General features: G+C 35.0%; 1 protein-coding gene across 1 annotated transcript; it reads left to right on the forward strand.

Moving 5' to 3' along the window:
- The first annotated feature begins 447 nt into the window (after window positions 1-447).
- Window positions 448-10,633, forward strand: LOC120346156 (uncharacterized). The gene is made up of 14 exons (XM_039415826.2): window positions 448-635; window positions 1,231-1,439; window positions 1,914-2,018; window positions 2,623-2,805; window positions 3,330-3,536; window positions 3,968-4,192; window positions 5,188-5,381; window positions 5,959-6,171; window positions 6,422-6,539; window positions 6,733-6,937; window positions 7,449-7,583; window positions 8,289-8,422; window positions 8,890-8,978; window positions 9,961-10,633. Exons 1-14 carry the CDS (start codon window positions 581-583, stop codon window positions 10,445-10,447), a joined length of 2,559 nt encoding a protein of 852 aa, XP_039271760.2. The 5' UTR covers window positions 448-580; the 3' UTR covers window positions 10,448-10,633.
- Window positions 10,634-10,779: the final 146 nt, after the last annotated feature.

Raw genomic sequence — 10,779 nt, forward strand, 5'->3', positions numbered from 1 at the left:
GAGTGAAGAATCGAAACTACACGACAAGAGTTTATATTGCTTTTTTTTTTATTTATTTCTCTTGTTATCAAAATCACAAAAAAAACGTCTGCATAATTTGTTTGAAATTCCGATCGGATTATTTTACAACTTTCAAGCAACTTTCATTTATCCTCCAATTTTTTTTTCAGATGCACGGACTTGGAAGGAAGCGGTTACGTGAACCACCTACAGAGGCGAGGGGGCCAACAACCCTCTCGCACATAATTATCTCCCTCGGAATAAGAGCATATGAACCTTCGCAACACAGGCAATGTAACATTTATGCACGCCGGGTAATCAGAGATGCTCTGACAAGTCAATGAGAACCAACGACTGATGAGAACGTCTAAGTTAAATTCTCATTGGGCAATCGAAATCGAAACGCTCCGCACGATGCGCCACAGCGCCCTCATTTGGTATTTTCTGTCACTAAGGCTACGGCGACGCACCGTCTATGAGCGGGTTTTCCTTGTCTCAAGGCACTGAAGTTTGTAAATGTACTTGTAACGTTAAATATTTTTCTGAGCAGTTGCCTAAGCCTAAATGACGATTGGAAAATATGAAAAAGAAAAGTGCTAAGTCAAGAAGTAGAACGCCAAGCGCGGAAAAAAAAAGTGAGCATAAATTAATATAACGGCGCGGCGGTGTGGCTCAACGGGCTAAGCGTTAGGAATACGCTCGCCACCGCACCTCTAATTACTCTGCGTGGGTTCGCAGGTTCGAATCCCATGTAGGGATGGTTATGTGCGAGAGGATTGCTGGACTCCTCGCCGTCGTTGGGTGGTTCACGTAACCGGTGGTCGGTTACGGCTTCCTCCACCACCAAGTCCATGCTTCCGAAAACAAACAATATACGGTAACTAATCCCATACCCGACTTGGAATGGTAGGTAACCGGACGAGAGGCCATGGTTCGCCATATGGATAAGCCGTCTTGTCGGCTTTCCTCTCCCCCGGGATAAATATGTAAATCCTATCCTATCCTAACAGTATAATGCAGTAGGATAGGTACCGGTATGGTATTACTAGTAGCCAGTTATTTTGTTTTAGATGCATGGACATGATATCAATATCAAGGATGTTTGTATTGCCTATCATGATGACTAACTATAAAGTCTTTGTGTATAAACACAGATAGCCTTACATGATAAAATCTGATCGATTATTGGATTTATCTTGGTTATTTATAATATTCTGAACTTATGTTTAGGAACTCCCGAGGAAAACGAACCTCCACCTGAAGATCCTCTTCCTCCTCCTATTGATGCTCAAAAGCTAACTTTGAGTGATCAAGAAGTGTTAGATGTTGATTTAGAACTTACACCAACTCGTATTCTTCCTGATGGAACAGTGGAAGGAATTCCATTTGTTCCTGATGATGCTTCGTCAGATGCAGAAGAAGAAGGAGATATGGAAGAGGTGTGCTGTGGCTATTGTAAATTCTTCATATTAGCTTATTGAGCAATAAAAAGGGTACTCCTGTAGTATGTATACCAGGTTACGATTATGCCATAATTTTATTCTGATTTTCCTTACTTTGGTTCTAAAACGAGTTCGGGACTGTCTGTGATAGCCGAGTAAATATACCTCCAGGTGAATATTTTGTTAAGGAACCGGCTGATGGAAAATTTGAATCCCACCACTGGTCGTAGCCCATCTCTAGGTCACAATAGTGTCAATTATTCCAGTCCCAATAGCCCAAGTATCTTGAAATAGAGGGAAAATAAAATATAAAAATAGTAATGAGTATTCTTTATTTTGTTTATTCGATCCTGGGTAATCTGTAAACTATAAGCGATCAGCGATCTCATAAGATTATTATCGATGGTTGATCGATTGCCGGCTTTTTGTTGTAGTTCATTTCCTTTGAGTGTATATCAATACTTATTTCAGGGAGGTGCTCAAACTCTGAACCATAAAATGATGTCAAAAGCTTTATCAAACTTAACTTGTTCTGCTGATGGAAGTAAAATCACTTTTCTCAATCTTTCACTTCCTGTGAGTTGACAAATTTTTTATTTATAACATTATTCAAACAGATTTTTGTATTTTTTGCATTCTTTATTGTTTGCTGTTTCACAAACTTAATAACAGTTTGGGATTCTTTAATTTAAATCAGCAATGACGGCATGAGAATGTGTCCCTCTGTATTTTTACCCCCTGAATTACCTGGGGCTTTTTTGTCTCTCTACTCGAACCTGCAACACCAGAATCTTGATCTAAATCACTTTCATTGCCTGATTGAAAAGAAATGCTATCTTTTTATTGAATTTTATTTAAATCAGTTACCATAGCCATCATTTGATACAATAAGTATGTTTCTAGACATGATTATGTCACTTTTTGTACAAATATTTGCAAAATTTACTGAAAACATGTTTGCAGGAACTCACATGAAAATTCCCATTAAGACCTCGACGCTGCTACCAAGCTGGAAATTCCCTGGAAGTTTTGTTAATGTGGGCTCTATTAATAGAAAAAATTATCGCCATTAAACTTGTGCTTATATCGGCAATCGCTGCCTACAGCAGAACGTATACACAAAATGTATACCGTTGATATATTTTATTCTGTTAACCATTCTTCTTCTTTTTTTTCACAGGGTTTTGGAATTCGTGATGTTTCCATTCTTAAAGAATATATTCACTTACAGAAGGTTGAACTACAATATAATAACATCAGTGATCTTTCTCCTTTGAGTGCCATTAAATATTTGATTGAACTTGATGTTTCTCACAATGAAATTGAAAATTTGTTAGACTTTGAACCTCCTTTCAATTTGAGGGTAAATATACTTATAGTTTTTTACATTAGATTTGTCTGTGTTTTATATTTAACAATTTTTAATGTGTGGTCGTGAATTTTCCGAAAAATGACCAGTTAGGAAAAATAAATAGCAGTGGTAGTGAAGTATGATCTAGAGCCGGGGTGGGCACTGTTTTTAACCAGGGGCCAAAAATTCTTCCCACTCAGACTGGCGGGCCATGTAAGTGTGACGTAGAAAGTTACACATGACAATACATGACAAGCACACCGAGTGAAAGAAAAAGGTGTGGAAATCACTCCGTCGAATTGAGTGAGCGAGAAAACGCAAAGTTTTGTTAACGTCCCCCTAACATGAAAGTCTGTGACCCTCCAAAATACTTACCGGTACATAGGATACGATCAGAATTTAAAAGGCCTCATGCATGGCAAGATTGAATCAGCCAGTGGGCCGGATTTGGCCCACGGGACATAGTTTGCCCGTGTCAGATCTAGAGTGTCCTAACAGTATCCAGTATCAATATTATTATTATTTAAAATTTTCAGGTTGCAAATTTCTCGCACAATGAAATCTCTGAAATACCCGATATATCTCAATTCCCATTCATACAAACTCTCAACCTTGATCACAATCACATTACATGCATCAAAGGACTTGAAAAATGCAAATCTCTTCAAACGCTGTGTCTTGCTTACAACAGAATTGAAAACATCTCGGGGCTGGATAATCTGAAGATATCATTCTTGTCTTTGGTAAGATCTGTACATTATGACATATGTCGATTTTGTTTATGAATATAACACATTCTGTTAAAACAACCTGGTGGCAATACATATAGGTATTGTAAATACTATGTAAAAGTAAAATGTAATTGGTTGCTTTAAGTTTAAACTAGCCTGTAAAATTTAAATTCAAGCTTCCATATTTTGAAATATTCACAACTCACTTTTTTCAATATATATTGTTCACTTTTATCTCTGCTATTTATTTAAAGTAGATTTTGGTTCAATAATAATTCTCAATATGGCGTATGTTCAGTCGTGTCCAGAAAATTAGCCACAGGAAATTTCGCTATAGGAAATCTCGCCGCAGGGAGTATTCTTTAATATAAATGACGGCTATGTGTCATAGGCTTTTGAAAATGTTACCATATGGTTTTTGTAAACCAATCTCTTATTTTTAGGGCCATAATTCTATTCTTGAAATCTCTGGCATTGAGACATTGAAAAGGTTGCAAGCAATAGATTTATCAGGAAATCGAATTGCAAGTTTATCAGGTTTGGAAAATCACGATCTCTTATCAGATATTGATCTTGAAGACAACCAGATTGGAAATATTGATGAAATTGAACATATCACAAAACTGGAGTTGCTAAGGAAATTGAATCTAATGAGAAATCCAATTGGGGTAAGTCTGCTGTTATTTCCACTCCCTCTTCTTGGCTGAACTTTTAGACAAAACATAATTTACACAAAGCAAAGAAATCTGAAATCTTTTCAGTTCAATATTGCTGCTTTATATATTCAGCATAAGCATAGATTGGTTATTAGCAGTGTTTAAACGAAATGATTTGAATCTACTAACCACCTGAAAGAATTTGACTTGAAACTCAAAAATCTTTTTGACCAAGTATTCGAAATAGCAAAAAAATTCCAGATGATTTGAAAAAATAGAAAATTTATTCGCTTTTTGCAACATTAATAAATGTTAATTAATAGTGTCTGTTTCCAATTCATCTTGGTTTGGTTTTAAAATATCGTAATGTTAAAAATTTCCAGTCTTATTTCAATGTAACTCCATGTCCATGTTTATTAAATCATTTATGACTTGTGGTAGACTTGTGACTCAAAACATCAGCAACTTATCTTGGCTCTGGAAAGCAGCTGGTCACAACTCTGGAGTCGAACTATGAAATTTGCTAGGACCTGTATTTTAATTAAGATTCTGGATGACTCAGGGCTTAGCGACTTGTACCAAACAATACCAAGGACTTAACTGTCATAGTCTTATTCCATATTATGTGGACTGAAGCACGGAACACATATTATTATTTTTAGGGATCAACAACTATTGGACTCATTAGTAAAGCACATTTCCCCATTTCCTATGGCTGAAGAACAGAGATTCAATTTTTTTTTTAAATCTGTGTGATATAATCGGTCTACACCTCTCAGTCGTAACAAAAACAAAATTAAAGATGCCAAAATTTGAATGGATAGATTTTGAGAACTCCTGCTATTCATTTTGATTTTGCTCAAACATTGAAAATGAGTAATTCAGATTATACTAATTCTGAATAATAATAATTTCAATTTCGTTTAAAACTGAATTATCTGAGCATCCTCATTTAAAAAATTAAATATCTGCTCAATGGTAATTTACATCTATGTTCGTGACTCCAGACTCTGGAAGAATATCGTCTTCACGTTCTATTCCGAGTACCTCAACTCGTTGAATTGGATCATTATCATGTTAAAGTTGAAGAAAAAATTTCTGCCGTCAATTTATTTGATTCACCACCTGAATTACAAGCTACGTTAGATCACATCACTCACACTGTTTACAATTTTCTCCAACCAAAGAAAATATATGAATGGTATGAGATGTATTGTTATGATTTGGTTTATTTTCCTGCTGTAAACAAGAGGTTAATGTTGCGTAATAGTTGACTGCAGCAGACTTGAACTCAAGAGGTTGAACTTGCGACTCTGAGATAGATAGGCCAATCTTTAAGTGAATATACAAAGAGGAATTATAAATGATAGCAAAGAACTCAGCGGCTCAGCAGCAATATTATGTTTATTATTAAAATAATATTTGCAAATGGTTTAGATGCCCCACATTTAGAAAATCTATTTAAAATCAAATTACTTCCTTGGTTATTCAAATATCATGATAACAGGTATATTCATTTTTGATAATATTTTCATCAAATTTTCAAATATTTGTCTCTAGACATCACCATACTCACATGTAGCTTAATTACTTTAATTTTTTACCTTTCATTACAAATTTTTTTTCTATTTTGAGATGGCTGTTTTCAGTCAATATTTCTTCTCAAAGCACAAAAAATCAATGTTCCATAAACAGCATCAAATTTGTTATGATTACTAAAGAATACCGAAGCATAAAACCAAAATCTTGAAATATGTTTTATTCTTGTCTTTTTCTAGCACGCTGCCAAATATTACCATGCCTTATCCAATGCTTGTACTGACCGGTCCTCAAGCATCTGGAAAAAGTGAATTATGTCACAGACTTGTGCAAGAATTTCCAGATTTCTTTGGATATGGAATATCACACACGACAAGAGTTGCTGGACAAAATGAAATGGATGGGAAAGATTATTATTTTATTAGCAAGGATGAGTTTCATAATCTTGTGAGGTGACCTACTAGTTATGTGATGTTACGTTTATCGAAGAATGCATAGAATTCAATGTATATTTAATGAGCTTGAAATTGGGAATGCATCTGAGTTAAGATGAAAATAATTAGCTTCTTTATTGGCATTGAATAATTATTTGAAATAATTGATAAGTTTCAATTGTTCATTGTGAATTTGATCCTTTTTTGCCCGCCTCTTGGATCTGATGACTGTAAAAAGTATTTTAGCTTGATTTCTTTCTTATTCCAGGCAAGGGTGTTTCATACAAACATGTAAAATAGGAGATGCTTATTATGGTTTATCTATGGATGCAATTGAGAATGTTGCGAAAGAAGGACTAGCTTGTGTAGTTCATATGGAAATTGAGGTATGGTATTAACCATAAATAATATGAAAACGATTGTTTGCATTTCTGAATATACCTTTGAGTGATGGCTCGAAGGTTATTGTGTTAGTTTGTCATGAGTTCAAGCGCCATACCCACCATCCTAGCCAAAGTAGAAAGCTGTCATCGACTATCTTCTTCTTTGTGAAAATTTCGAATTCTTTTCCTTTTTCAGGGTGTTCGTACTCTTAAAAATACTCATTTCGAACCAAGATATGTCTTGATTATGCCGTTTGACCCAGATGTACACGAACAAAAATTGATGGAAAATGGAAATGTTACAGAAGTAGAGATTCAACAAATTTCAAAATCTCGGGCTAATATGTATAAAGATATAAATCAGGATAATCCTGGATATTTTGACATGACAATAAATGGAGGTATATTGTCTGATTGTTCTTCATTTGCAATTATTATATAAATGTATATTTTTAAATGATATCCTGCCTGTTCTAATTACTATTTTTATTATTTCAACTAGAAATTTTTAAATTAAACACAATTACATATTGCAATAATGTGATGATCGTTTATATTGAATTCAACTTTGAACAAACTTTTACGATTCTGTTTGATATGTGTCATATTAATAAAAGCTATCGACCTTTTCATGAGATTATATAGGTTTATTGATTACCCTTTATATGTACTTGTTACTGCACAAAAAGTATGTGTTACAGCGTTACTGCACAAAAAGTATGTGTTACAGCATGTCAACCTGCTTAACTTGGAGGTGTTTTGGTCTGAACATATATAGAAAAATACTCTGTCTTTTTTATAATTTCATATGAAGAACTTGATAACTGTAATCTTGCCATAGTATTCAATTTGCATCAATAAAAGTCTGATTTGACCTTACATTTTGACATAATTGAATCTTCTCTCACACAGATAAACTAGCAGAAGCATATGACAGACTACGACAACTAGTCATGGACTATCTTGGGATGTCTGAAGCTACAGATTTCTTGACACCAACAAACCAACCTACTCAGTTATCTACAACAGCTCTTAAAGATGACACAAGTATTTTGAGTGTTTCCATCCTTCAATTCCATATTCTAATAAAATCTAATATTAATAATGGATATTAAACTTACTGATAAATATTACTACTCATTACGAAGGAGGCCATTCGAATAGAGACTTTATGAATATCTCAGTACCTAACTGACTCTTTACCATCACCCGCAATGATTAGGTGAGGATGTGTATAAAATAGACATGTGTTTTTATATAGGGTTTTTCAAAGCAACCTCAACAAAAACAGGGTGATTGCTAAAGAAGCAGAAAATTTGAAGGTCAGATAAGATCACAAATAAAATGGGTGCTTAGTCATTTCTTTTTCGACATGTTTATATTCCTTCCAGGTTCTAGGTTGTTTAAGGTTGATACCTTTTAGGTTGTATTTGATTTCTATTGTGACACCCACATCATGGAAGAAGGCAGGAAACAACTTTGTGAAGTTATTTTTTGTAAAAAGAAATGAATGTTTGACAAATGTTCTGTTTTCTAGCGACCACCCTGTATATTTACATTAAAGCTGACTCTGTTGGTCAGTGTTGCAATTTTTCAACACCTTCTTCATCACGATACTGACCGGGTAAAGTTTGATTTCTTCAAAAAATAAGGTTGCTGCTTACAGAATGTGAATGCTTGTATAGAACCTTGTCCTGTGTGACAACGCATCATAAAAAGTAGTTGATAATGGTGCAATTATTGCCTTTTCAGCGACCCAGCATACAAATACATCAGGTAACATGAGAAGAACTTGGTCTCGTCCTTCTTTTATTGTTGATTCAACTGCTGGAAGTAATGATGCATTGTCATCCAAACAAGCTACCAAATCAGTGAAGACACCTGTGGTTGGTTCTTAAATTAATTTTTCTAATTTGGTACATAGAACACTCAGAAGTTGTTTTGGAATGGTTGTCGATACATGGCTATCACATTTCAGTGGGATACCTACCGTACATTATATTAGCAGCAAATCATTGCAGCTTTTAATGAAGATGATATAACAAAAGGTTGCTTATAGTCATCCAACAATAACAGCATGTAGAAAATAATACTTTTGCCAGTAATATTAACAATACTTATATTATCATCATCATTCCTTTCCTCTCCCCCGGGATAAATTTGTAAATACTATCTTATATCATGTTCTGTTAAGCTTAATTAATGATAATAGTAATTGTCTGTTTTAAATTCAAACAGAAATAATGTTCCAATCCATTCCATTTATGTTTTCAGAGATCATTTAAATATGAAATAAAAGATTTTGTAATTCTAAAATACCATTATTTTTATTAATGATTTCTGTTAAAAACAGGAAGAAGCATCGATTAGAAGAAGAGAGAGTGCTGCAAAAGAAGCGATTGAAGGCACACCTTACGGTGGTCATTTTGATTATTTCCCCAGGTAAGTGAAAAGTGTTTTTACTTATTCTAATCCATAACGTCTAATTCCTGTTTTTGTAGTGGTTAGAGCGTTGGATCACAGATTAAAGACCTCAGTTCCAATCTCCCCGCTGACCCAGAGTGCAATAAACTGGGTTGCTATTTTGGGACTAGTTTTGAAATCCCAGGGTCAGGATTTCCGAGTCATGTGATTAATTATAAAACTGACGCAAAAACATGTGAGCATCGAGAGTATCATCATTAGGACGATTTCTGATTTTGCTGGCCTACACTTGACCAAATCTCAACATCATGCGTTACTTAATACAACAGGAGTAAATGAAATTTTCCAACATGTGGAGAGCAGAGACGTGTCGCCTTTTTTTTTTTCAAAGCGTTGCATTTGAGCTAAACTCGAAGGCAATCCACAGCTCTCGATGTCCATCTGTTGGGAGATTCTTGTAGTCTACGAATTTCTGAGTGTGAGGGTATTTTTACAGAGTCTGTGCGACATGTGTTTTATCGGTTACATGGTAGTTTAAACATTCGGAACTTGGCCAATTTTTCGGAGGATGGCAGTGTTTCTGGTGTCCTGAAGAGTTAAATCCCGTAATTCTACTCAAAACAAACCTGGGATAAAAAAAAAGTCGTAAATCCCGGGCTTGAGGGGAAACAACCCTCAAGCTTGCTTGAGAGTTGGTTCATGGTGATAATGATAAATGACAGTGACATTCTATCATTGCATCAGTGGATCATAAGAGTAACTGGTCTCTCCAATCCATGCGAGATATTGAACATTATTAGGTTATTTCACAGGCCAATACATAGGTTTCTAATAATAAACTAAACCAATACAGACTTGGTGTTCAAGCGATATGTTGTTGATTGCCAAATGATTCCAATTAATTCAATTTTGTCATTGCGAAAATCCAAATCCCCAATCTTAAGTCAGTATTGAATAATATCAGGGAGCTACTAAATATTGTTGATTTATTCTTTTCTAGACCGATGGTACCCATGACAGCTCCGGCTATATTGGAAGGTAGTCCACTCACTCAAGCTGCCTCTATGTATCAGGATCCATCATTTGTTGCCTCAACACTTTACCCGATTGCTGGAACCAACTTGAAGCTGGGTGACATTGATTCAAGTTCCGATACCTCTTCGGACACTGCTCGAGACAGTACTTCTAGTTTATCGGGTCTTTCTTCTGCACGAGATTTCTCTGAAGCTGATGATAACCCAATTGAGAAGAATAAAGGCGGTGGCATAAAAGTCCCTGGGTTACCAACATTGTCTTCCACTGATTTCGCCAATGAACCTCTCGACCTATCTGCGCTATCGGATGCTCTTGAAAGTTTTAAGGGGTCATTGGAGGGAGCTACTTCACCCCATGTTGTAACTCCATTAACTCCAAGACCGTTTGAATCTGAAACTCTCAACACGAAACCCGTGTTGCCCCCTATAAACCCACAAGTTCTCACCACGTGAGTGCTTTTTTACTTTTACGTCAAGATTAATTCAAATGTTTGGCCTAAATAAAAGTTTATGATATATATTTGTATTAACTCGGCCAACTATCATCTGAGAGTTATGTATAATGTCTGTATATTATGTTTGATAAAAATATTATTGAAAAGCACTTTTAGTTAAATATAATGTAAGTAAAACTTTTAATACTTTGTTGTTTGATTTCTTTGTGCAAATTTCAAGATTTAAGCAATAATTTAGTAAAAAAAATAATTCAATTAACATTGATGGTAAACTGTCATCTCAAGTAGCACAATTTATTTTTGTCTGGTTAATTACCTAACAGACAATAA

The sequence above is a fragment of the Styela clava genome, chromosome 1 (genome assembly GCF_964204865.1).
Source record: "Styela clava chromosome 1, kaStyClav1.hap1.2, whole genome shotgun sequence".
Classification (NCBI taxonomy): domain Eukaryota; kingdom Metazoa; phylum Chordata; class Ascidiacea; order Stolidobranchia; family Styelidae; genus Styela; species Styela clava.

What these genes read in the sequence shown, in the direction of transcription:
- LOC120346156 (XM_039415826.2), top strand. Translation starts at nt 581, where the DNA reads ATGAAAAAGAAAAGTGCTAAGTCAAGAAGTAGAACGCCAAGCGCGGAA. An exon ending in TAATGAGAAATCCAATTGGG is followed by an intron (nt 4,193 to 5,187) that starts GTAAGTCTGCTG and finishes TCGTGACTCCAG; the next exon opens with ACTCTGGAAGAATATCGTCT. An exon ending in TAGTTCATATGGAAATTGAG is followed by an intron (nt 6,540 to 6,732) that starts GTATGGTATTAA and finishes TTCCTTTTTCAG; the next exon opens with GGTGTTCGTACTCTTAAAAA.